The sequence below is a fragment of the Onychomys torridus genome, chromosome 20 (genome assembly GCF_903995425.1).
Source record: "Onychomys torridus chromosome 20, mOncTor1.1, whole genome shotgun sequence".
Lineage (NCBI taxonomy): Eukaryota > Metazoa > Chordata > Mammalia > Rodentia > Cricetidae > Onychomys > Onychomys torridus.
The window spans coordinates 46958909-46986623 of record NC_050462.1 but is presented as its reverse complement, the minus strand read 5'-3'; the positions used below and the strand labels follow the sequence as shown (position 1 = coordinate 46986623).

The following is a 27715-nucleotide window of genomic DNA, read 5'->3' as shown; positions in this document are numbered from 1 at the left end:
TAATTAAATGCTTTTCCTTTATTCCTTTATAAGAGTTGCCGTGGTCATGGTGTCTCTTCACAGCAATAGAAACCCTAAGACAGCAGGGTTTCTCTGTGTAGCCCTGGCTGTCCAGGAACACAGAGCTCCACCTGCCTCCCGAGTGCTGGGATTAAAAGCATGTGCCATCAATGTTCAACTGTCAGCTACCTTAATAAATCCCCTACGCACGCATGCATGCACACACGCATGCACACACAGTCATCAGTTCTGTGCCTCTAGAGAACATTGACCAATACACATTTAGTTCTAGAGCAACAGAAGTACAGGGGTAAGTTTTTAAGTGTCTGGAACAGGCTTCCCAGCTTGCCAACCCTACAGTTCCTGAAGCCTCCCCTGGGAGCTTGGAGTACTAAAAGCCCATGGTGTTAAGTATTTCACAAACTCGAGGAGACAAATGCATTTCATTATCCCAATTCATCAACTGTGCGAGGTGACAGATTTGGCTTCTCTATATACAAATTTGACTACTTCTGGAAAAACAAAGAAAATGATGATTCTGGGGGTTGCTGCTACATCTCTGGATTAATTGACAAAGGAAAAGAATGAGCTCTGTGATAAAAAATTAACCAACTTCAAACATCGGAGGATACGGTGAAGGACAACAATTCAGTGATAAAACTGACCAGCTCCAGGGTTCTACACACAGTCTAAGGGGTTCTAAGTGTGCCCTGGAAGAGAATCTTCTCCTCAGTAGCCACAGTGCACAAGTTACCGAAAACCAAAGGAAGCGCTCATCGCACGACTGGCTGAACCCCAAAGAAAACTCAAGTGCCAGCCTCAGAGGGTGTCAGCAGGTACAGTAAGGACACTGACTGGCAAAGACTGCGGTCTGTAGCTTGGGATGAAGATGTGTGAGAGGACCACGGAGGCTGAAAACTTTGAACCCTCAGCTTCTCAAGGGTTTATCTCACCCGAGGAAGTAGTCTCTCCACCCTCAGAAGATGATGAACTTCTACCCCCACAACCCGAAATATCGCCTCTCCAAATGGGAGAAGAATATGAAGATAGTCCTGTCTTGAAAATAAAGACAAACAACAAAAACAATAAAGGTAAATTCAGCAGAGGAACTTAATAATCAAGTAGAGAGGATGATTGTTCTGTGGACGGGCAGCCTCTTCCCCAGCCATCCTTGTCACTGCCCAATGGGCATATGAACAAAGTGGCCATGGTGGCAGATGGAGGTTGTATGTGGGTTCAACCACATAGACCACCACTCACCAAGGCTGACCTGGCTACAACTTCGACCTGGTGGCAGGTCGACACCGTTCACCACTTCCTCCATGGAAAGGACAACAATTTGTCCTTACTGGAGTAGATACTTACTCTGGATATGGATCTGCCTTTCCTGAACATTATTCTTTTGCCAAAACCACTATCTGTGGCCTTATCCACCAGCATGTTATTCCACACAGTATTGCTTCTGCCCAAGGAACTTACTTCACAACTATAGTAGTGTGACAGCGGACCCACGGTCATGGATCCACTGGTCTTACCATGTCCCCAGCACTCTGAAGCAGCTGGTCTGACAGAAAGATGGAATGGCCTTTGGAAGAGTTACAGCCAAGGAGTTGGCACAGCAGGCAGGGCTGAGGCAGGGTTCTCCAGAAGGCAGCATATGTATTTTTTTTTTTTTTCTTCCGAGACAGGGTTTCTCTGTAGCTTTGGAGGCTGTCCTGGAACTCACTCTGTAGACCAGGCTGGCCTTGAACTCTCAGAGATCCACCTGGCTCTGCTGCTGGGATTATAGGAGTGTGCCACCACCGCCCGGCCAGCATATGTATCTTAAATTAGCATCCAACATATGGTACCCCGTTTTCCCTATAACTAAGATCCACAGGTCCAGGAATCAAGAGGTGGAAAAAGAAACAGTTCCACTATCACTCCTAGTGACCCACTAAGAAAAATGTCGCTTCCTGTTCCTGCAACCTTACGTTCTGGTTCCAGACTAGGGAGCTCTCCTGCCAGAACCAACATTCCATTGAACCAGAAGCTCAGAGTCCCACCCGGCCACTTTGGGCTTTGGATGGCCTTCACCATCAGGCTAAGAAGGAACAGTGTTAGGAGGGGTGACAGATCCATATTACCATGAGGAAATTGGCTTGCTTCCCCACGATGGAGGTAAGAAGGATCAAGTCTGGAGTGCAGGAGGTCTTTTAGGGTACTCTTGGTGCTACCATGCCCTGTAATTAAAGTCAGTGGGAAACCACAGTCTAATCCAGGCAGGATGACAAAGGGCACAGACCCCTCAGGAATGAAGGTCACTCCTGTAGGAAAGGAGCCAAGACTTACTGAAGTGCTTGTTGAAGGTAGAGGAGATGCAGAATGGGCAGTAAAGGAAGGTAGTTATAAATGCCAGCTAAGGGCACATGACTAGTTACAGAAATTAGGACTATAGTTGACATGTTTCTGTCCAATTCTGTTATGAATGTGTGTACTGGCCAGTTTTATGTCAATTTGACAAAAGCCAGCATTATAGGAGCTGAGGGAGCCTCAACTGAGAAAATGCCTCTAGAAGTATGGGGCTATAGGCAAGCCTGTGGGGCATTTTCTTTGTGCATGATGTGTGTGTGTGGAGACAGCCCATTGTGGGTGGGGCCATCCCTGGGTTTATTAAGAAAGCAGGCTGAACAAGCCATGGGGAGCAAGCCAGTAAGCAGCTCCCCTCCATGGCCTCTGCATCAGCTCCTGCCTCCAGATTCCCGTCCTGACTTCCTTCAGTGATATGGAAGCATAAGCCAAATAAACTCTCCCCACCCCCCAAGTTGCTTTATTATGATGTTTCATCACAGCAATAATAACCCTGACTAAAACAATGTGTTTGTACAAATATTTGTGTTTTCTTTCTTCTGGCTTTTCAAAACAGGGTTTCTCTGTGTACCCCTGGCTGTCCTGGAACTCACTCTGTAGACCAGGCTGGCCTCGAACTCAACAGATCTGCCTGTCTCTGCCTCCCAGGTGCTGGGATTAAAGGTGTGTCCTACCACACTGGCTCAATTTACCATGTAATGTAGCATCAATTAAGATGGTATCAGTGGTTCTCATATTTACATTATCAAGAGAAATATTCTAGAATTTATAATGTGTTTGCTGTTGTATGAGGGATAGTTGTATCATGTCAGACACAATCATGACATGGTTATTGTTTCCATTCGGAAATGAAGCATGACAATGGAGATAGGATGGTGTGTCAGGGTGACAAGGGTGGACATGCAGTGGCTGTTCGTGGTTGTCCACTTGACTACCTCTGGAATCAACTAAAACCCACAGTACACCTGTGAAGGACCTTTTTTTATCAGATCATTTGACGTGGGAAGACCCACTTTTAATCTGGATCTTTAGAGAGGGAAGATAAGCCTTCAATCTGGGCCATATCTGTTAGTGGCAGCCTATGTAAAGGACATGGAACAAGCCAGCTCTTGTCCTTTGCCTGCTTGCTCTGCTGGCAAGGTCATTCTTCACTGGCACTAGGGCCTAGTCTTTAGGATTCCAGCATATACTGAAGAGCAGATGAGACGTCCAGCCTCAGTGAACAACTACTAGATCCCTGGACCTTACATTGGTAGTCAGCTATCATTGGACTAGCTGGACCACAGCCTGTGAGTCACTCTAATAGATCTTCTTTATATCTATCATCTACCTATCCACCTATTTATTGATTGACTGATTGATCTATCAGTTCATTATGTAAGTTGTGTTCCTCTAGAGAACCATGACTAATAAAAGACCCTTGTTTTAAAAAATAAAAAAGTCTATGGAGCATGTGTGGTGGCAGAGATCTCAGAGTTCAAGGCTATAGCAAGTTCCTGGCAAGTCAGTCAAGGCTATACAGTGAGAACCTGTCTTTAAAAAAACTGTCTAGCCTAAAGAAGATCAGGCACCATTCAAGATATTCAAAATTAACTGCTGGGGATGGAGAGATGGCTCAGCGGTTAAGAGTATTGGCTCCTTTTCCAGAGGTTCCAGGTTCAATCCCAGCAGCCACATGGTGGCTCACAACCCTTTGTATTTCCAGTCCTAGGAGACCAAATACTCTCTTCTGCTCTTCTTAGACATCAGGCATGCATGTGGTACAAACACATATGCAACAAAACACTCATAATTAAAAAGCCAACAAACAAAACCTGCTTCAAGGTGAAAAAGAGGCTAATAGCCTCACAGCAGATGGCTCAACACTTCCCATCAGTTTCTGGGCATCAAAGTGCAGACTCAGAGTAAAAGAATGTCCTTTCCCCCAACTACGTGCCAGGAGGGTTCCATTAGATTCACATTAGCTCCATGATAAAGGGTCAACAAGTTCAAAATAGCGTTGAGGGACAGAGAGAAGGCTCAGTGGTTAAGAGCACTGGCTGCTCTTTCATAGGACCTGGGTTCAAACCCAGCACCCACATGGTGGCTCACAACCAACTCTCTGTGACTCCAGATACAAGGGATCCAAAGCCCTCTTCTGTACTCTATGGGTAACAGCCATGCATGCGGTGTACACACACACACACACACACACATACAGGCAAAACACTCATACATATCATCTTAAAGAATATACACACACACTCTTGGTGGTTTCTCACAGTAGGGAGAAGGCAGTTTAGCAGAAGTGTGTGAGCACATGTTTAATGTGTGTGCTCAACCTAGTTTCCAGGGGTCAGAAGAGGATGCTGGCCGTCCTGTTTATTACTCTTGACTCATGCCCCAACCTTTTTTTTTTTCACTTTTTTGAGACAGGGTTTCTCTGTGTAGCTCTGGCTGTCCTGGATCTTGCTCTGTAGACCAGGCTGGCCTTGAACTCACAGAGACCCGCCTGCCTCTGCCTCTAGAGTGCTGGGATTAAAGGTGTGCGCCACTCTACCTGGCTACCTTATTCCTTTGAGATACTGTCTGTCACCACTGAACTTGGAGCAGGGTAGGGACCAGCAAGCTCTAGGGAGCCTCCAGTCTCTGCCCACAAAGTGAGGAAGTTAAAGACATTTTTTTTGTTTTTTGTTTTTTGAGACAGGGTTTCTCTGTGTAGCTCTGGTGCCTGACCTGGATCTCGCTCTGTAGACCAGGCTGGCCTCGAACTCACAGAGATCTGCCTGGCTCTGCCTCCCGAGTGCTGGGATTGAAGGTGTGCCACCACCGCCCGGCTGTTAGACATTCTTGACCATGCTCAGTTTTTATGCAGCTGCTGGGATTTGAACTCAGACCTTCATGTTTGTGCAGCAAGAATTCTTACCTCCAGAGCCATCTCCCTGGCCCGGGAAAGTCCTTATCAGGTTTGAAGAAGCAGGATCGTTGTTTTAGGTTCCTTCCCTACATTTATGTCAGGAGACCCCAGGGAGCAGAAGCTTCCCCACTTTTAGTAGGCTTCTAGATGGAGGGTGCTTGCTAGAATACAAGGTGCCAGCAAGTCTTCTGTAGTGTTCCCCAAATGCAGGAGCACTTAGGAAAACAGGATTCAGGCTAAAGGCACACTCTCAAGAGAATACAGTTAAGATCACCGGAGGCAGGAGGGCACAGGACACAAAGCATGTGATAAATGCACGACCCCAGACAGAAGTCAGGCTCAGGTACATTACCACGCAAGGAAGATGGGCAATTAACATGAAAGGTCAAAGCAAGGAGGAATTCTACATCAGGGGAGTGATTAAGGACTTAGAGTTGAGTGACAGGTTTATTAGTGCAGTGAACACCATGGACAGCACAACCAGAGAACTGCAGAGACACCGGAGCAAAGGGCTCGGAAGCCTGAGCCTCCTCACCCATCTGAGGGGAGGGAAGGGACAGTGTGGGCAGAGGAGGGAAGAAAGGCAGGAACCGACAAAGTACAGCAGCCTTTTCAAATTCCTGAGCACAGTGCCCTGGAGCGGAACACCCAACCTCCCCTCGTGGTCCTCAACTACCTAGACCAACAGCTGGCCTGGAATGAAACTCCCAAAGGGAAGCTAGTATACGGTGAGGGGCGCCCTGACCTCACTGATCCCACTCCAGCCTGTGCTTTGCAAGTAATCGCACCCACTATTCCTCCTTGCTGACTCTACCAGTCACTGCCGGGGTCCAGCAGTGACCCAGGGAGCCCTGATGGACCCCAAGTCCTTAGATGGACATGCGTTAGGCAGTGTATTCAGCCTGGTTTTGGAGACGTATCTAATCTGTACCCCATGTGAAGGTTAGAGCCCAGATAAACAGAAGTTTCCTCAGGAAACACGAGAAGAGTCGCCTTCAAAATGCCAATTCTAGGGTTTCACGAGGAGACCGAGGGGCAGGAGCAAATTTCTTCATGGGCATGGGCACTGATGCTGGACTGCCAAAGCCGAAGTTCCTGTCTCAGATGGGGTGATGGAGGGGAGGGTCAGAGCAGGTATCAGAGCAAAGACTGCGAAAAGCAAACAGAAAACAGATCCTACCCAGCCCACCCAGGGACCCAGAATCCCCACATAGGAACAGCAAAAAAGGTTTTAAGTTTTGATTTTTTTTTTTTTTTTTCCTTTCTTAAAAAAAAAAAAAAAAAAAAAAAGTAAATAAATTAAGTTGCCAACAATGTGGCCAGGCTGGAGAGTAGGACAGCCATACCCAGGCCATCCTATGAAGACAAAACTGGGTAACAGCAGGGATCTGTGACTCGCGCAATATGAACCAACAATGCTGAAGGAAATGAAACTAACTACAATCACAGGGCTGGAGAGGGGCCTGTGGCGTGTCCCTGGACACGCCACAGGAGACAGTGCCCGTCCTAGTCAGCAGAGCCAGACAGCAGCTTCCTGCTGAGTGTATGAACCCCAGCGTCTAACCCCCACCCAGCCCTGCCCTAATTATGAAAAAGTGAAGGAAAGAGTTCAAATGGGCGCCTCAGTGTCCCACCCTGCACATCCGGCAAGGCCTGCACCTCCCAGGTGGGCTGCACAAGTATGTGCTTGGCACAGAGGTCCAATCTTCCCCAAGAGCTGTCAGTGATGACCAGGTCCCGAACTCGCTGGCTACTAAGAGGTTGTGGGCACACCCTTAGCACTTCTGCTGGCTGTCTGCGTGGAGTCAGCAAGCCTGCCTGCTCCGATTCCCTGGTTTTGGAAGAGAGGGACAATTAGAGATTCCTCACTGCACCCTGATCCTCTAGGGAAAACAAATTTCTTTGTGCTTTCTGAAAATATTTGGGAACCGGGGATCTCAGGCAGGGGAATACAGAGGTGGGGTTTCTCCACCCACTTCACAGACGTTGTGGGGGAAGGAACATGGCCAAAGGCAGGATTGGGTTCACCTGCTGGAAGGCTGAGCAAAGTGCCCCAGGTCCTTTGTGCCAGAAGAGCAGGGAGTGTGTGGCTCAACTACAGCCATGGCATAAGGACAGTGGGAAAACTCCGGCTCGGCGGCGGGAGCAATGGGATTTTCCATTTCTACCTCTTCCTAATAGCCAGTTACGTGCTCTCAGATCTCCTCCACACCATGTGCAAAGATCATGACGAGCCCTGGCTCCTGCACCATGTCATCACCCATATGCTGGTTCTCGCAGGCCATCACCACAACAGCCTGTTTGCCAGGGATGCGCTTGGCCACGTAGTTCTCATAGTAGCGTCGGTTCATCTGTCTGGTCTCTAGTGTGGCCAGACCCTGGGGCCAGCTACGTTCATGGGCATTTTCAATCAGCTCGTTGACAATAGAGGCCGGGCAGCCGCTCTCCACCAGGGAGCGCTTGATTACAGCCTGGAGCACAGCGTCAGGGGTGGAGATCATCCCTCCCCAGCGGGTCACTCTTGCTGGCTGTAGGGAGTTCACCCACCTGTGCAGAGGGGTTGGGACGGTCAATGCAGCTCATGCCTCTCTCTGCTTTGGCTTTTTCTCCTAACAGAAATGACCACCCCTCTGTAGGACAACTGATTTTCTTTCCAGCGTTGGTCCAGAAAACCCAAATCTTTCCCTACTTGGTCCCGTCCAGGTCACATCACTCGCCACATTCAATCCCCCAAGTCTGGACTGTTATTCTGTGAAATCCCAGTGCGTGCACAGTGCCTAGCATGCTGCTGCAGCTGCTCACCAGGGAGTGCTGGGTGAGGAAGTGTGTCCTCACACTATTTGTTCTTTCTAGCTCCACACTCACAGCTCAGCCTCTCAACTATACAGGCCTCCCATACACAGCACCCTTGTTCAGTTGCTTGTTCCTGCTGCATTTCAGATACTTTCCCTGGACACATTCTGCCTCTCCTCTGGTGGTTTGTTTTTTGTTTTTGCAAGACAAGGTTTCTCTGTGTAGCTCTGGCTGTCCTGGAACTCACTCTATAGCCCAGACTGGCCTCGAACTCACAGAGATCCACCTGGCTCTGTCTTCTGAGTGCTGGGACTAATGGCGTGCGCCACCACGGCCCGGCTCCTCTGGGTTTTAAGTCACCCCTTTTGGTCCCAAGTGCCCCTCAGCTAACTGACAAACTGCATTCTCAGGCAGGATTCCTCCTCCATCCACCCCAGTGAACAAGAGATCCATACTGGAGCTGAGGGGTTTGCTATTTCTTTCTGCCCCGTCCTTCACCCACAGTGGCCTGGCCTATTTCTCTTGGTGCCCTTCTCTGCCACTCCCCTGCTCTTCCTCCTCGGGGCCTTGGGGCCAAGACATGGCGTGCCACTCACTCAAGGATCTCGTTGTACTCGATCGTCTCCTCCAGGTTCTGAAGGTTGGGGTTGACGCTACGGATTGCACGCATATATGCCTTCAGCAGCTGGATGTCTCGCTTCTGTTGGGTGGAGGGAGGACCAGAGGGGACAGGTAAGCCAAACAGCAGATCTGAGAATGAGGGTGCTTGGGAGATCTGAGGAACAGGTACTACTAGTTTCTTTGGGAAGACAGGGGAATGCCTTCTCACTCCAGCTGTCTCCCCAGGACTCAGCAGAGTGGCTTCATGAAGGCCAATGAAGGGCGTGGGTGGGGGAAGGAAGTGAGGACAGCCCCAACTGAGTCTCCACTAAGCTGCAGACAGAGCATCTGCTTATCCAGGCTGCAGATGAGGGCACAAGGACAAGGCACCACGGTAGTGCTTGTGATGGGCAGGAGGAGGCTCACAGAGAGGCGGACACGAGCCTCATTTTCTGGGTGCTTGTGATGGACAGGAGGAGGCTCACAGAGAGGCGGACACGAGCCCCCCTCTCCCCCGTTTTCTGGGTGCTTGTGATGGGCAGGAGGAGGCTCACAGAGAGGCGGACACGAGTCCCCCTCTCCCCCGTTTTCTGGGTGCTTGTGATGGGCAGGAGGAGGCTCACAGAGAGGCAGACACGAGCCTGTTTTCGGACCCACCTGTTCCGCCAGCTGGTGCTTGTGTTCGGCGGACGTCTTCTCCAGTTCTGCGATTCGAGTCTGCTGCTGCTGCACCACGGAGCGCAGGTGCTTAATGCAGTTGTGATTCGGCAGCTCATCTTTGGGCATCTCCAGGCTGCAGTCCAGAGTGGGACAAGAGAACAGGCTACTAACAGGATCCGTGGGCTAATGGCTTATTCTGTGACAGAGCACTGCTGAGCGAGCTTTCTGCTGCTCACACTTCTAACAATCCTTTCAGGCCTTCCTCTTCGATTTCTTTTTCCCTTTTTTTTTGAGCTGAGGATCGAACCCAGGACCTTGCGGTTGCTAGGCAAGCGCTCTACCACTGAGCTAAATCCTCAACCCCTCTCTTCGCTTTCTTCTCCCAAACACACCACTGGCTCCATACTGAACTTTCACCCTTCAAGACCTAGTGCTGTGGAGGACCCCACCAACACCTAGGACGAGGCCTCATGTGGCCCAGACTGGCCTCCAACTTGTACCAAGGATGACTTTGAACTTCTGATCTCCTGCCTCCACCTCCCAAGCGCTGGGATCACAGGTGACCACCATGCTGGCTCATGTGGTGTAGGGGACAGGACCAGCTTTGTGTATACAGGAAAGCCAGCATTCTACCAATTGGGAGAAACACACCCCACCCCCACCTCCGCCCCCCCACCGCTGTCTTCCTGAGCCTTTCAGAGCCAGCCCGATTCTTAGGATGCCGTTCTAATTCAGAGGGAAATTGCTGTGTCCTGTCGGGCTACTCTGTTGGATTCTACCTGCACACATATTCCTTCTGAGGCGTCCTGGATCACTGTCCCAGGCACCAGCGTCTAATCAAATATTTCCCACTTCACACAGACAGAAAATGGAGCACAAGGGAACATGAGAGGCCAGAAACTAGAGCAGACAGCCTGACAAGGAACGCATGTACTGGACTGGAGAAAGCCAAGTGCTGGGTCTCCAGGGTTATCAGAGGTCACTGGGTTGCTGCCCTCTTTATTCTAAGAGCAAAATGACCACGGTTGGGAAGTGAGATCTCCGGGCAGGGAGCCAAGAAGGTCTGAAGTGTCCACTGTCTGCGGGGACGTGAACGGGGTGGAGGGAGGAATCTCACCCACAGCCCTGTTCACAGGTCACAGGCCGCTTCGGGTTGTGCTCACAGTCACTGAGGTGGGACATGAGGTTGTCAAGCCGGACAACAGCGCTGCAGCCAAACACAGCGTTGTCACAGGCGATCTGCAGCTTTGAGAGCATGTTCCGCATGATCCGAGGCACTGGGCGCAGGTGGGCAACCGTGACAACGCTGCGGTCTACCGGACACGTCTGCTGCTGAGAGAACCATTGGGTGATGCAGGCGTTGCAGAAAGCATGCTCACAGTGAGGTGCCTAGAAGGGGCAGGAGGGGCAGAAGGGAACAGGGGGTTAACAGGAGCTGAGAGCCTGGATCCGACAACTATGGAGCCAATCAAGCCTCCGGGCAGATTCTAGGACCAGAGGTCAGGGGTCAGGGGTCAGGGGGTCATGGTCAATTATAGATCTCTTTTGGGCAGGGCATTTTTGGGTCAGGCATAAGACTTACTTCCTGTGCTCAAGAGTGAGTCGTGAGACAAGACAACCAAGCGAAGCTTACGTAACAGAAAGGGACATAGATAACACTCCAGGACAGTCACTAACTGCTGACAGGGCTGCACCCACAGTCATTCCCAATGGTCCAGAGGAAGGGAGAGGAGAGCTCTTTCTAGGCAAGGCTGGCCACAGCAGATCCTTACCGAGAGGAGTTTTATACACGGGTCTTGAAGAATGATTCGGATGCAGTTTAGAGGGCAAAGCTTCACTAACCACAGCAGAAATAACAGAGTACAAGAGCCGGGCCGTGGTGGCGCACACCCTGAATCCCAGCACTTGGGAGGCAGAGGCAGGCAGAACTCCCCAAGTTCAAGGCCAGCCTGGGCTCCACAGTGAGTTCTAGAAAGCTGTCTTGGAAAAAGAAGAGTAGAGCTGTTCAGGGCGACGCCTGCCAGCAGTGCATGGGCTGGGCAGCAGTCTCGTGAACGCCGCCTGGGAGACAAGGGGCTCAGCAGTTAAGAGCATTCGCCACCGCGCCTGACAAACTGAGGTTGACCCCTAGCACACACAGCAAGAGGATCTCTGCAAATTGTCTGCTAAGTTCCAGGGACTGTGTGTGTATACACACACACACACACACACACACACACACACACACACACCACATACACCCCACATACATACACCACACACACACACATACACACACACCACACACACCACATACACACCACACACACACACACACACACACACACACACACACACACATAAGTAAATTAAAAAAAAAATCCACGCCGGGTGGTGGTGGCCCACGCCTTTAATCCTAGCACTCAGGAGGCAGAGGCAGGCAGATCTTTTGTGAGTTCGAGGCCACCCTGGTCTCCAAAGCAAGTTCCAGGAAAGGCACAAAGCTACACAGAGAAACCCTGTCTCGAAAAACCAAAAAAAAAAAAAAAAAAAAAATCCAGGTGTGGTGGTGCACATCTGTAATCCTAGCTCTTGGGAGGCAGAGCAGGCAGATCTCTTAAAAGTTCCACGCCAGCCCAGTCTACATAGTAAGACCTTGTCTCAACAAACAACTGTCCCCCGAAACCCCTAAACAAATCAACGGGCTCGGCAGCCAACAGCACTGGCTGCTCTTCCCACATGGCGGCTCACAACAACCTCTAACTTCAGTTGTAGGGATCTGGCAGTTTCTTTTGACATCCTCGGAACCTAAATATATGTGGAATTCTCTCACACACACATAAATAAAAATAAAAAATATTTTTAAAAATGAAAGAAAAACAATACCCAACAGCAAAGCTAGTACCCGGAGTTGGGAAACAGAGAGAAGAGATCTCCCTGTGTAGACTCAGGTTCTCCTCTGGGGCTTGTCCTAACCTTTCCATGAGGTGTTGCCGAGTCACAGTACTGCTCTACCTGGGCTCCTAACAGGACTAGCACTTTCTATGGAAGGACACTGTCCTCAGTTTTAAGACCATGGGGGGCGGCTCCCAGCACTCAGAAGGTGAAACTGAGGCAGGAGGGTCCCAAGGTCCAAACTAGTAGGATTATACACCCATATTCTGTTTCAAAAACCAAAGCAACCTCTCCCCGAAACCCTCCCCCAAAATAAAACTTATTATAAAACTTGGAGAAGGTTCCCTGGTCCCTGTGAAGACACTTTCTGGCACCCAGCAATGGCAACAGTACCTAAGTCAGGTTAACTTCTGACGAATTGTGTGTATTTGGGGTGGGTAAGTTCAAGTGCACATGAACTATGGAGCTTCTCCCTTTCCCCATGGGTTCCAGAGAGTAAATCAGGTCACCAGGCTTGTGTGGGAACGTGCTTAACCACTGAGCCATCTCACGGGAGACCCCAAAACAGGCCTGGGAGGATGGCTCAGCAGGTAAAGGTGTTTGCTACCAAGTATGATGGAAGCAGAGAACCACCGCCCACAGATTGACCTTTGACCTCCACACATGTCATGACACATTTGTGCCCATCCACATATATACACAAAACAATAAATAAATGGTAAGTAACATGTTCATTAAAAAAATATTAAATAAACTAATAAAAAAGCTATCCATGAACAAAGACAATAAAAAAATTAAATCCTCATTATATATGATACTTCTCAAAACTTTTGCCCCATGTTTGTTGAAACAAAGTCCCATGGAGACAGACTATCCTGTCCTTGAAATAGCTATGTAGGGAAGGCTTATCTTGAACCCCAAGTGCCACCACACTTGGGTCATCTTTTTTTGTTTTTTGTTTTTGTTTTTTTCAAGACAGGGTTTCTCTGTATATCCCTGGCTGTCCTGGATCTTGCTCTGTAGACCAGGCTGGCCTTGAACTCACAGAGATCTGCCTGGCTCTGTGCTGGGAGTAAAGGTGTGCGCCACTGCAGCCTAGCACAGTAGGGTCATCTTGAAATCTAAACATACTGTCTAAGAAGAAAACCAAATCTGAGATCTGCTTTTCTCCGTCTCTGTTGCTACTAACCCATTTCAAGCTCCCATCATATCATCTCTGACCTAAATTATTAAGTATGCCCTCCAACTGGTTTCTCTTGCCTCTTAGTATCCAGTCAACATCGATCAGTTAGAATGATCTTGAAAGTGCAAACCGGGGCTGGGGATATAGCTCAGAGGTAGAAAACCTGCCTAACAAGGACACAATCCTTGGTTCTATCTCCAGAACCACCAGAAAGCGGAAAAGAAAAGAGTGAGCTGAGTTCCTTCTCTAAACACTTGCTTTCATCTCTAAGACACTGACTAGAGAGGGGCTGGAGAGACGGCTCAGCGGACACAGGTGCTTGCCACCTTGCTGCTGACCTGAGTTCAATACCCAGGACTCAGGTTCTAGAGAACTGACTTCTACAAGTTGCTGTCCTCTTGACCTGTGTGTGCGAGCACATAAATGCACACGTGCACACACACAAGCATGCACACATATTCTAAATGGAATTTTAAAATTAATTTTGTGTTGTTGTTGTTGTTGTTTTTGTCAGAGCTGAATATCGAACCCAGGGCCTTGCGCTTGCTAAGCAAGCACTCTACCACTGAGCTAAATCCCCAAACTCTTAAAATTAGATTTTTAAAGATTTAATTTGCATTTTAAAAATGTAATTAAATTACATTAGAAAATACTTTAAAATTTTGTTTATTCTTTGGTTTTTTGAGACAGGGTTTCTCTGTGTTAATAGCCCTAGCTGTCCTGGAACTTGGTTTGTAGACCAGGCTGGCCTCAAACTGACAGAGATCCGCCTGTTTCTGCCTTTCAAGTCTTGGGATTAAAGGCATGCGCCACCAGGCGCAGCTACTATTTTGATTTCTTTTAAAAATTATTATTTGTGTGTACACAGCTGAGGGGCAGGAGAGAGGACAGGGCAGGGACAGGCAGGTGCAAGGGACTTTTTCCACCATGGGATCCAGGCACTGGACTCAGGTCCCAGCTCGCTTGCCAAGACCTTGCACCCACTTACCTATCCCACCAGCACACAAAGACAGAGTCCACACTGGCCTCCAACGCCAGGTCCTCTTGCTTCCCCCTCGTCAGCCTGTCCAACTTCATGAGCCACAACCAGCCTGATCATTTTTTTAAGTGATCATTTCACTTTTTATTTTATGTGCATAAGTGTTTGCTAGCATGTTATGTCTCTACGTCTATTCCCATGCCTTATACTCTTAGAGGCCAGAAGAGGGCAATGGATTCCCTAGGACTGGAGTTAGAGAGCTGTCTGTAGGTGCTGAGACTCAAATCCTGATCCTCTCAGTCAATGACCTTAACCACTGAGCCATCTCTCCTGCCCTGCCCTTTTTTTTCTTTTAAGTAGAAAAGAGTTTTTTGTTTTTGTTTTTGTTTTTTTTACACAATACAACTGGATAACAATACAATGTGCAGAAAGTGAGATCTTGGAACACTCAGTCCTAAATGGGATGTCTTCATCAAACCCCCAACACAGGGCTCAGGGAATCCTGAAGAGGAAGTGGAAAGATTTTAAGAGCCAGAGGATGGAAGACAGCAGGGAATCACGGCCTTCTAGACACAACAGGACTGAGGCAGAGGTGAACTCAGAGATTGTGGCAGCAGGCACAGGGCCTGGGTCCAAGCCAGATGGGGTCCCAGCACTTCTTGGGGAAGCGGATATGAGCCCCATTCCTAACCCAGAAGCTATCTCCAATTGATAACCACTACAAAGGAAAAATTAGTTTTCCCCTTGTCCTTTAAAAATTTTTATCTTTATGATTTTTAATTATGTGCAGGTATGAATGCCTGTTTGGGGGGTACATGTACATGAATGTAGGTGCCTGAGGAGCAGAGGCTTTGGAACCCCATAAGGCTGGAGTTAAAGGCAATTGGGAGCCACCAGACATGGTTGCTGGGAATCAATCTTAGGTTCTCTGGGACATCAGCAATTACTCTTAACCACTGAGCCATCTCCCCAGCTGTAGCTTGATCTCGTAATCATTTCAATATATTACCCATTCATAAATAAGTAAATAGTTCAGTGGTAGGACAAGTGCACGCCGGCCCTTGGAAATACACCAACTATCACGAAGGCCACCTGCCTACTCCCCGAGGAGGTAAGCACTGGAGATGTGTGGGTGGCTTCTGCCTTCCGGCTCACTAACAACCATTCACCTCTCAACAAGTGGCAGTGCCAGAAAGCAGACAATGCCCTGCCAAGGCCAGAGGGAGCAGGACCCGCCCTCTGACCTCCTGACACCACCAGACAGTGGCGCCACACACATCTAATGTGCCTTTAATAGCAACAGGCTACAAAGACACAGAAAAGGGTTCTAGTTCCAGGACTGACAGCCGCTGAAGTGGAGTCGAACTTTATTCTGCTCAAATCTCTGCTCCTTTTGGTGGCTGAAAACTGGAGAGAACGGATCAACTCAAAGTCTCGAGGGAAGCCCTGTGAATTGTCTAAAAGTAGCAAATGAGATGACGTTAACTGGTGTCCTGGTTTGGAAAACCGTATCATCTCAATTGGCCAAGTGGCGAAGGACAAGTTGGGAACTGCAGAACCCGGGCTCCGGGAGGGTGATAGCCCATGAATGTCACCAACAGTGAGCAGCCTACAGTTTGCCTGGCAGTCCCCAGCTTCTCAAACTTGCCCCAGGAGAACACAAGTGACTCCGGCTGGTCCGGTTGGTCGAAAAAATGACCTATTGACCTGGCAGCTTCCACACCAAAATGCAAAGTGTATGGCAACACCAAACCTTTCCAGTCGATCCAGGAAGAAAGCAGAGCGCCCATCTGTCATATGTTAGACTACAGCCCCAGGGAGGCAGCTGATTACACAAAGCATCACACTGTCCAAGCGCAGCAAGAACTGATCCAGAAAGTCTAGAAGGTCAGTCACGGACAGAACACAGGCCTTAACTTCTTAGGAGAAAAGCAACCACTTAGAAACAAGCAGCTGATCACTGTATACCACACATATCTCCGTGACCTCAGGGTATCTGAACTCAACTCCAGAACGTCATGATTTTTCTTCTAACCACAAATTCTCCTCTATGCCAAAGCTCTGCTGGGGTCAGGAGTGGGAGAAGAACACGGGACTTTGCTAGGAGTTTTCTGGATAGTTTTTCTGCCATCGGCTGTCCCCACTCACCTGCACTGGCTCCTCCAAGACTCCACTGCAGATAGGGCAGATAAGGTCCTCGTCAACATCCCCCTGGAAACGCGTTACATCATACCCCATGTCTCATCACTGAACCCAGGTCCTGAAAGCACGAACAGGAAAAAGAGGTCACTTCAGAAAAGCCACAGCTAAGTGCTCAAAGCATCACGTACTGCCCAAATGCATTCACTTATCCAACATTCTCTGGGAATCTAGTATCTGCCAGGTACGTGAGGAAGAAATCCAGGTGGGAGCAGACGTTACGTAAACACACACATAAATCACAATGCAACCTACGTGTCAGCGGGGGCTTACAAGACCGGGCTCCTGACCCAGGCTGAAGAAGGGACGGTCCCCAGGGCAGTGAGAGCTAGCTGGTGGAGGACTGGGACAGCAGAGCATTAGGCCCAGATGGGCTCAGAAAAAGGCTGGCCTGAAGGGTACAATGAACTGTCAAGACACAGTCTGAACAGGCAAGCAAGGGCCAGGCCACCAGGAATCCTATGTGGATTTGGACTTTGTCCAAAGGCCATGAGAGGTCCCGATGACATTTCTCTTTTGTGGTGAGTGCTTGCCTATTGTACACAAGTCCCTGGATTCAATCATCAGCATCAAAAACAACCTTTAATCCCAGCACTCAGGAAGCAGAGGCAGACTCTGTGAGTTCGAGGCCAGCCTGGTCTACATAGTGAGTTGTAGGACAACCAGGGCTACATAGTAAGCCCTTGTCTCAAAAAACCAAAACCAACAAACAAAAAACCCCACGGTGTCAAGAGGGGAGAGACTGGAGACAAGGAAAAAACTGTAGGTAGACGGTAAGAATCTGAACTAAGTACTTGGATTCAGAAGAACAAGGACAGAGAACAGCAATGTCATGCCCTGCCTTTAGCTTCTACAGTTTCTCTGTATCCACCCAACCGGTGGGCTAATAGGGTCAAGAGTACTTGATCCTGGAGCAGCTGATGCATCAACCTGTGGTACCCTTGAAGAGACAGGTCAGTTCTCAGGAACTTAGAATCAGACCATCCAGTCATAGTTTTCTTATTTATTACTAGCGTGTAAGATGGGACACACGTGCCACAGTACATACATGGAGGTCTGTGGTGGTTTGAATAAGCACTGTGCCCTACAGGCTCAGGTATGTGAACACCTGGCTGCCAGTTGGTGGTGTTCTTTGAGGACAGTCGTACCCCATTTCCTGCTCTCTCGTTCTGTGTGTGTGAGTGTATGTGTGTAATGTGTGTGTGTGTGTGTGTCTGTCTGTCTGTCTTCCCCACCCCCAACCCCATTTTCTCTGTGTGAGGATAAAGGAGGTAACCAGCCAGCTGCCCAGGGCCTTCCCACCACTGTGACCTTTCACCCTCTGGAATCTTGAGACAAAACAATCCCTTCCTTGACTTGTTCTTGGTCATGGTGTTCATCACAGTGACAGAAAAGTAACTAGACAGTTATGTTTGGTAATTTACACCCTCCTGAATTTTTAAAAAGTTTATATAGAAGCAAAATACCGCCGGGCAGTGGTGGTGGCCTACGCCTTTAATCCCAGCACTCGGGAGGCAGAGGCAGGTAGATCTCTGTGAGTTCGAAGCCAGCCTGGTCTACAGAGTGAGTTCCAGGACAGGCGCAAAGCTACACAAAGAAACCCTGTCTTGAAAAAAAAAAAAAAGAAGCAGAATACCATCTTAGCATCACCTAGGAAGTCTGTCAGGGGAGAATGAATTAGAACAGAGCGTTGAGTGTACTACACACCTGTAACCCGGCACTCAGGTGCCAGAGGCAGGCGGGTCACAGCAAGCCGAAGGCCAGCCTGCTCCACATAGTTCCAAGTTACAAACCACAGAGTGAGACTCTATCTCAGAACCAAACAAGAGGCTGGGGAGGTAGATAGCTCAGGAGGTAGAGTGCTGTAAGTGTGAGGACCACGCTGGGAGGCAGAGATGGGGTCCCGGGGTAAGCGAAATCCATGAGCTCCAAAGCTCAGTGAGAGACCCTGGCTCAGAAATAAGGGAACAGTAGGGGAAAACACCAATCTCTACACACATGCTCACATGCATGCACACACAGCGATCAAAAAGAGCCGGTCAAGGTTCATGCTTAGCTCAGTAGGCGTGTTTGGCTGGCACATCCATGGCTGTTCAATCCTCAGCATAACAGAAAAATGAAAAATAACAGTTCGGTTAAAAAAAAAAAAACCCTGCTCACTGCAGACTGGGGCTTAACACAGTGGTAGACTACTTGCCTAGAGTGTGTGGATTCAATGCCTGACACTATGAAAGGAAGACCTGTCTAGCTTGTGCAGTGACACATTCCTTTATTCCTAGCACCTGAGAGCCTGAAGGAGGCGGCTTGCCACAAGTTCAAGGCCAGCCTGAGCTATACAGTGAGTTCTAGTCTACCCTGGGTTACAGAGAGACTCCATCACAAAAAAGAACAAAAAACACCTTCCTAACCTAGTGTGTGTGTGTGTGTGTGTGTGTGTGTGTGTGTGTTTATGTGTGTAAACATTTGCTGAGTACCACCTATGCATCAAGAAGCCCAGTCAACTCCGGCCCCTCTGAGGTCACTTATGGCGTCAACAAGGTGCAGGAACATGGATGCCTTAAAAAAAATGACCCAAACTGGCTTTTTAGATAACTTTTTAACAAATTTATCAGCCTCAGCAACACAGTAATTTGGAGCTACAAATCTTTTTTTAAAAGTTTCTCCAGACAGGATTTCTCTGTAGACTAGGCTGGCTTCAAACTCACAGAGATCCACCTACCTCTGCCTCCTTAGGGCTGGGATTAAAGGAGTGCACCACCACCGCCCAGTCAAAATTCGTTTTTTTTTTTAAAATGGACATGGGGTGGTGATTTGATTAGTTGTTGTTTTTTTTTAAAGATTTATTTATTTATATATACAGAAGAGGGTGTCAGATCTCATTACAGATGGTTGTGAGCCACTATATGGTTGCTGGGAATTGAACTCAGGACCTCTGGAAGAGCAGTCAGTGCTCTTAACCACTGAGCCATCTCTCCAGCCCTCAAAATTCTTTTTTGTGGGTGGCCGTCTTGTACACTGTAGAATGTTAAGGACCTCTGATCTTTATCCACCAGAAGTCTATAGTATTTCCCAAATTGTGACAACCAAACATCTTTCCAGATACTGAGTGGAAAAAACTATCCCTTAGTTGAGGACCACTGTTCTAGGAAAATGATGAAGTCGGCATCCAGGGGCACAACACAGGCCTTCTGGCATAGATAAAGGAGCAAGAAGCCGGGCAGTGGTGGTGCACACCTTTAATCCCAGCACTCAGGAGGCAGAGGCAGGCGGATCTCTGTGAGTTCGAGGCCAGCCTGGTCTATAAAGTGAGTTCCAGGAAAGGTGCAAAGCTACACAAAGAAACCCTGTCTCGAAAAACCAGAAAGAACAAGAAGCAAACCACAAAAGAGTCTGCAGCAGGACACAGCAGTGAGAGCGTTGCTTGCCCAGCATGCGTTAGCCCTAGCTCAATCCCAATACTGCTCAAATCGACAAAACAACCAGAGATCAAAAACAGCCTAGTGCTGCATCATCCACACACTCAAGAGGCAGAGGCTGGTGAATCAGGAGTGTGCGGCCAGTCTGAGCTTCACTGTGTCAGTGAAACCTAAGAAACACAAAGCATGCCTGGTGGTGGTGGTGAGGCACACCTTTAATCCCAGCAAGAGGGCGAGAGTAAGTGCGAGATGGTCTGGCACACTCACTGTTACAGTTAGAACTAATCTAAAGCTTTGGTGCCCACTGAGGGATTTCCTTTATGAACATAATTTGTGTGTTTTAACTTTTGATTTTGATGATTCCGACTTATACCCTTCATCCTGAGTCTCAAAATATTTTTAAAATTGTATTTTATTTTATATGTTTGGGTGTTTTGCCTGCATGTATATATGCACAGCGTATGCATGCCTGGTGCCCATGGAGGCCAGAAGAGGGCACTGGATCCTTTTAATCCTTTGGAACTGGAGTTACATGATGTGGGAGCTGGGAAACAAACTCTGATCCTCTGAAGAGCAGCCAATAACTGAGCCATCTCTCCAATCAATTCTCAGATTGTTAACGTTTTATCACAGTTATAAGTTTCTCTATAAAAACATGTAAGTGGATACATTTTAGCTGAGCATGGTGCCTCACACATGGTACACAGAACACATGCAGGAAAAACATCCAGACACAAAATATAAAAACAGACATCTCTAGAGGGGAAATTCTGAGAGTAATGTTTAGACTTGACACCTTCTAAGATAAACTTTGTTCTTTCACAATTTCATACCTTTTCCTCCTACCCTGTCAGCTTCCCCTCCTCCTACCAATCTCCTTCCCCTATTCATTAATTTGTTTTGTTTAGTGTCCCACAGAGCTATAGTACGGCTCTGTGTAACCTTCAGTTTGGGACGACTCACGAGAGACTGGTGGGCTGGCTCACCAGTGGACTCACAACTAAACGTTATGCCTTCCTGTCTGCCCAATCTACTGGAGCCCTCCACAGCTGACAGTTAGGAGGGTCTGGATGGCTGATACCTTTATCTCTAAACACTTTACCTCATATTTCCTGCAAAAATATTCTTATATAAGGACAGTAAACTTACCAAAATAAAAAACTGATGTTAAAAGCTATTAACTGGCCAGGTGGTAGTGGCGGTGGTGGCACACGCCTGTAATCCCAGCACGCAGGAGGCAGAGGCAGGCGGATCTCTGTGAGTTCGAGGCCAGCCTGGGCTACAGAGAGAGTTCCAGGAAAGGTGCAAAGCTACACAGAGAAACCCTGTCTTGAAAAACAAAAACAAATAAACAAACAAACAAAAAAGCTTTGTTCATTCCTACTAATTGTTGCTCTATTCACAATAGCCTGGAAACAGAGACAGGCTAGATGTCCATCAATTGATGAATACATAATAAAAGAGGTATATTTATACAATTTCAGCTAATAATAAAAATGAAATTCATCAGTAAATGGACAGAGCTGGAAATAAACATCCTGAGTGAGAAAAAAAAAAAAGATTCTTTAAATCTAAAATAAAAGATTTTATTCCTCCTTCAGCCCAACCGTGGTGGCATACACATTAAAGTCTGAGGCCAGCCTGGTCTACAGAGCTTGTTCCAGAACAGCCAGGGCTACACAGAGAAACCCTGTCTTGAAATACAAAAACAAACAACAGCAGCAATCTGGCCAGTAAAATAAGAATACCCCTCAATTTGGGTTTGTCTGATATTTTCTCAAGACTCAACTAAGGTTCTTTGGGGCAAAATACCAGGGAGGTGACATGTGAACTCAGCAAACGAGACCAAGAGCAGAGCTGCTGGTCTGGACTGACCTCTGAGATACCACCGTGTGGCGCCTTAGCTCAAGGCTGGCTGCTAAATTTCTCTACCGCAGGGTTACTACTTTTCCCTTGGTAATGAATGACCCCACAAAGAGATGATTGAGTGTGCGTACACCTAAAGAATTCTATGCAAGAAGCTGACATGAGCTGGGCATGAAGGCACACACCCTCTCATCCCGCCACTCAGGAGGAAGAGACAGAGGGGTCTCTGAGTTCAAGGCTCATCTCATAGGTCTACACGGGGAGTTTCAAGAGAACCAGGAAGGGCCTGTGTAGTGAGACCCTGTCCCAAAAAAGAGAAAGAAAGAAAGAACTGACATGATCAATTTTCTGGGTTTTTGTTATTTTTTTTATTTTGGTTTTGGTTTTTGGGAACAGGGTTTCTCTGTGTAGCCCTGGCTGTGCTGGAACTCACTCTGTAGACCAGGCTGGCCTCAAACTCAGAGATCTGCCTGCCTCTGCCTCCCAAGTGCTGGGACTAAAGGCGTGCACCATCACCACAAGCTGTTTTGCTGTGTGTGTGTGTGTGTGTGTGTGTATACACGTGTCTGTCTGTCTGTCTGTTGGGTTTTTGGGTCTTTTTAAACCTGAACTGGTGTTCTGCCTGTATATCTGTGCGAGGGTATTGGATCCTGGAGTTACAGACTGCTGTGAGCTGTCATGTGGGTGCTGGGAATTGAACCCAGGTCCTCTGGAAGACCGGCCAGTGCTCATACCCACTGAGCATCTCTCCAGCCCTTTTGCTGTGTTTTTAACACAGGGTCTCAAGTAATATACAGGAGAGCTTTAAACTGGCTCTGTAGCAGATCACCTTGAACTCCTGATCTTCTTGCTTCTGACTCCCAAGTGTCAGGGGTGTGGGCACATGTTACCATGCACAGCGAGTTTCCTGTTTTGTTGTTTCTAACTTGTAAGAGGGCACACCAAGGCAAACCAGCAAACTAACCTCTGACCTTCTTCCGCTGTTCCCTGGTTAGGGCACTAAGCATGTGCCAGCAGACCTACTATTTAGTGCTAGGGGTTGGATCTGGGGTTTTGTGCAACTGAGCGACACTCCCAGGTCCTAGGCCTTGACTAGTTTAGCATCCCTCAGGACTGGAAGTTTGCATGGCTGCCAGTTCTTCCTGCATCAGACTGCTGCGGTTAGAGCACTGCTTTTTGGTTTTCGTTTTTTATTTTATTTTGTTTGTTTGTTTGTTTTTTTGTTTTATTGGTTTTTTTTTTAAACATAAACAAATCTCTTTCCTGAAGGAGGTACAGGTTCCAGATACCATCTCCTGTCCTCCTTGAGTACCACGCTCACACATGGTTCACAAACATACACTCAGGCAAAACACCCATACACACAGAATACTCTTTTTGTTTTGTGTGGAACTCACTAAGCAGACCACAGAGATCCACCAGTCTCTGCTTAGGGTTAAAGGTGTACACTATTATGTCCAGATAAATTTAAAACAGAAACAAAAGATAGCTCATAAAGTTGAGAGGGAAAGTGGCAGAGGAATAGAGAGGAACCAGAGGGAAACTGGGATGTGCGTGTGTGTGTGTGTGTGTGTGTGTGTGTGTGTGTGTGTGTGTGTGTATGTGTGTGTGCGTGTGCATGTGTGTGTGTGTGTGTGATCAAAACACATTATATGCACCTATGGAATTCTCAAAAAAATCTATCAAGTTAGAAAAACATTTTATGGGCTGGAGAGATGGCTCAGCCATTAAAGGCCAGGCTCACAACCAAAAACATTTTATGCTCACTCTGGCAGCACATATACTAAAATTAGAATAAAGAGAAGATTAGCATAGCCTTGTGCAAGGACTTGTGAAAGTGGTTTTGTTTACTGAGTATGTGATAGAGTGTATATGTGTATGGAGGTCAGGGGTCAACATCAGCGTCTTTCCTCCTTACATTTTTAAAAATATATTTATTAAAATTTTTTCATTTTACATCCAACCCCAGTTCCCCCTCCCTCCCCTTCTCCCGCCTCCTTACCTCCCTCCCACTCTATCCCCATCCACTCCTCAGAGTGGGTGATTTTTTTTTAATTAATTAATTTTGTCTTTATGTGTACTGGTGTACTGGTGTCTTACCTGCATGTCTGTCTGTGCACCACATGCATGCAGTACCCAGAGGTCAGAAGAAGGTGCTGGATCTCCTGGAACTGGCCTTATAGGCAATTGTGAGCCACCACATGGGTGCTGAGAAACGCTGAGCCTCTTCAGCCCTTAGGTTTTTGGTTTGTTTGTTTGTTTGTTTTTTGTTTTTGTATTTTGAGACAGGGTTTCTCTATGTAGTTTTGGTACCTGTCCTGGATCTTCCTTTGTAGACTAGGCTGACCTCAAACTCAGAGATCCGCCTGTCTCGGCCTCCTGAGTGCTGGGGTCAAAGGCGTGTGCCACCGCCACCCAGCCAAGCCCTTAAATTTTGAGAGAAGTTCTCAATGAACCTCGATGGCCAGCTATCTCTTTGGATCCACCTGTCTGCCCCTGTGAGTCACCAGGGTGACAGGCACAAGTTCAGTCATTGTGCCTGGCTTTGACATGGGTGCCAGAGATCTGAACTCAGGTCCTCACGCTTGTCTGGTGGGCACCTTACTGATGGAGCCATCTCACCAGCCCCAGATTTGGAAGACTTTAACTAGTGTTTTTGTTTTGTTTATTTTTTGTATGTGCATGTATGGTTGTAGGCACATGCACCCCATAGCTTGAATGTAAAGGACGAAGGACAAGTGGAAGTCGGTTCTGTCCTCCCACCAGGTGGGTCCTGGTTTTGAACTCAGGTGGTCCGGCTTAGTGGTAGGTGCCTTTATACAATGAGCCATTTCACTAGCCCCAAGACTTGTAATTTTACTAGCTAGAGTGGTGGCTCACCTTATAATCCAGCATTTGGGAAGCTGAGGCAGAAGACTGACATGAATTCCAAGCAAGCCCAGGGTATCGAGTCAGAGCCTGCTTCAAAGAATGTCCAGTATTTAGGGCTAGGGATGAAGTTCGGTTGGCAGAGTGCTTGACCAGGATGCATCAAGCCCCAAGTTTGATCCCCAACAGCACATAAACCAGCTGTGGTGGTACACACCTAATCCTAGCACTTGGGTAGTGGGAACCAGATGAGAAGTTCAAGGTTACTCTCAGCTACCAAGCTTGAGGCCAGCCGGGACCACATGAGATACGGTCTCTAATTTAAAAAAAAAAAAAAAAAAAAGGCAGAGGCGAGGGTGGGGGGGGGACTAGAGAGATAGCTCAGTGGTTGAGAGCACTGGATGCTCTTCCAGAGGACCCAGGTTCAATTCCCAGCAGCCACATGGCAGCTCACAGCTGTCTGTAACTCCAGTTCTAGGGGATCTGACACCCTCACACCAATACACATAAAATAAAGTTAAATAAATCTTAAAAAAAAAAAAAAAAAAGGAAATGGGAAAAAAAAAAAAAGGCTGGGACTGAGATATATGCCTTTAATCAATTCCTGCACTCAACAGTCAGATCGTTGTGAGTTTGAGAGCAGCTTGGATCTACAGTGAGTTTCAGGCTAGCCAGGGCTACATAGTTGACAGCTGATCTCAAAAATAGTAACAATAAGCCAACAAACAAATGGAACATCTGGGACTGGAGAGATGGCTCAGTGTCTATTTCATCTTGCTCTTATAGAGGTCCAGAGCTCGGATTCCCAGGACCGACAGCAGGCTGCTGCTCACAGCTGCCTGTAACTGCAGAACCAGGGATCTCACAGCCTCTACCGGCCTCCACGGGCAACTGCATGCTGCCCTGTGCACACACACATACACATACAAGTAAAAAATCTAAATAGTTTTAAAAATTAATTAAAATACATCTAAAAAAATGTTACTCCTGTGTGTGTGTGTCGGGGGTTACTGTTGAGATGGCTCATGGCTCAGTAGTCTAGACCACTTGCTGCTCCTGTAGAGGACCCAAGTTCTATCCCCAGCACCCACATAGCGGCTGCCCACCTGTGTGACTCCACTTCTCTTCTGACTTCCACTGGCAGGGCGTGCAACAGCGCACAGGAAAAAGCCCATACATACAACATTACATAAATCTTTAATATATATGTCATACGTGTGTACACACACACACACACACACACACACACACACACACTAGTAGTTTAAATGCTAAAAAAAAAAACTTCACTGACATTTGTTTTATTGCTTTTTACCCTATCTTTCCTACAATAATCATTTGTAGGAATTTTTTGGGATTTTTTTTGGGGGGGGGTTTGTGTTTGGGGGAGGGGAAGGGTCTCAGAGATCAAACACAGAATGATCATGTTTTATTTATACTGATGAATGATGAAGCCAACATTCATTGAACTTTACTATGTGTCTGTCACAGTCTTAAGCACTTTTAGCCCATTAACTAATCTTAGAACAACTCTATGAGGTGGACACTATCATTATTCACGTTCTAATGATGAGTAACAGAGGTACAAAACTTAAAAAGCCCGTCCAGAATCACCCGACAAACTGTGGTCAAACCAGACACAATAAAAGCCAGGCAGACCGGCTCTGGAGCCAGACCTTCCAACCAGTATGCCACCGCGCCTCACAGTGTGAAAAACAAGTTAAAAATGGTGTGTGCATTACAGGTCCATCTTTATAAAAACAACCTTTAAAAATAACATGCACAGGGCTGGTGAGAGGGTTCAGAGGACAAAGGCATCCGAGGCCGGGCCTCATGACCTGAGTTTAATCCTTGGGAACCCACACTGTGAAGAGACAAAACTGATTTCTACAAGTTGTCCCTCTGACCTCACACATGCACTATGACATACTGAGGACATGCCCACCTTCCCCACCCCACCCCACACACAAACAGTTGGGGTTTTTTTTTGTTCTTTTTTTTTTGAGCTGAGTGAGGATCGAACCCAGGGCCTTGCGCTTGCTAGGCAAGCGCTCTACCGCTGAGCTAAATCCCCAACCCCACACACACTTTTTTAATGTAATAAGAAATCAATATGGTTTTAAGAGAAATCTAGATGTTAGAATTATGTTCTAGCTCAGGTGTTACATATTTGAAGATGTATTTATTTACTTAACGATTATCTTTCTTACTTGTTCTTTCCCACGTATATATGTGTTGTGTCTGTGTGTGCTTGCCTGTGTGCATGGGAATTACATGTGCATCTGTGTGCAGAGGAGGCTACAGGTTGACATCCAGAGTTTTCCTTGGCTAAAGCCCAGTCCTTACACTCACTGCTTGTGCATCAAGAGGTTACACACAGACTCTCCCACGCCCTTTCTCTTTTCTTAAGTGGCAACACAGAGTGGCTCACGCCTCTAATACTAGCACTTGAGAGGTAGAGGTAGGAGGATTCCAAGTTTGAGCTAATTTAGGCTACATAACAAATTCCAAGACAGCCAGACTGACTACATAGCAAGAGCTCCCTCCAGCTAATCAAGAAAGCCAAGCATGGTTGCTCACACCTTTAATCCAGGCACTTGAGAGGCAGAAGTAGGAGGATCTCTGTGAGTCTGAGGCCAGCCTGGGTTACAGAGCGAGACCTGTCTGAACTCCTGCCTTACCCTCCCCTGTGCTGAGCTTACAGACATGCACCACCAAGTCTGGATCAAAACCTGCGCATCGTGCCTGCTGGGCAAGTATTCTAGCAACTAAGCTTCATTCCCAGCCCCCAGCTTTGTATTTTCATTTTAAATCACTGCTAGGCTAAAGTGTAGGTCAATGGTAGAACACCTGCCTTAGTACATGTAAAGTTCTGGGCTCAAGCCCTAGCACAGAAGGAATTAAAAAAGGGAGGGAGGGAAGGGTAAGCTAATAACATCTTAAAAACACGAATTACATGAGACTCCCGTGCCCTCTAAATAAATAGCATGGGACGTCCTCTGTCTATACACAAACAGCCATGGGAACAGTAA

At 47.5% G+C, this 27715-nt stretch overlaps 1 protein-coding gene across 2 annotated transcripts in view; it reads right to left on the bottom strand.

Moving 5' to 3' along the window:
- Window positions 1-6547: 6547 nt before the first annotated feature.
- Rnf41 (ring finger protein 41) overlaps window positions 6548-27715 on the bottom strand; it is a 29996-nt gene continuing 8828 nt past the window's right edge. For both annotated transcript variants that reach the window (XM_036169900.1, XM_036169901.1), the window contains exons 3-7: window positions 16483-16594; window positions 10416-10687; window positions 9296-9431; window positions 8635-8738; window positions 6548-7792 (exon numbers count right to left, since the gene is read on the bottom strand). In XM_036169900.1, coding sequence (XP_036025793.1) covers window positions 7441-7792; window positions 8635-8738; window positions 9296-9431; window positions 10416-10687; window positions 16483-16572 — 954 coding nt within the window. In that variant the 5' untranslated portion in view covers window positions 16573-16594 and the 3' untranslated portion in view covers window positions 6548-7440. The remainder of the gene's footprint in view (window positions 7793-8634; window positions 8739-9295; window positions 9432-10415; window positions 10688-16482; window positions 16595-27715) is intronic.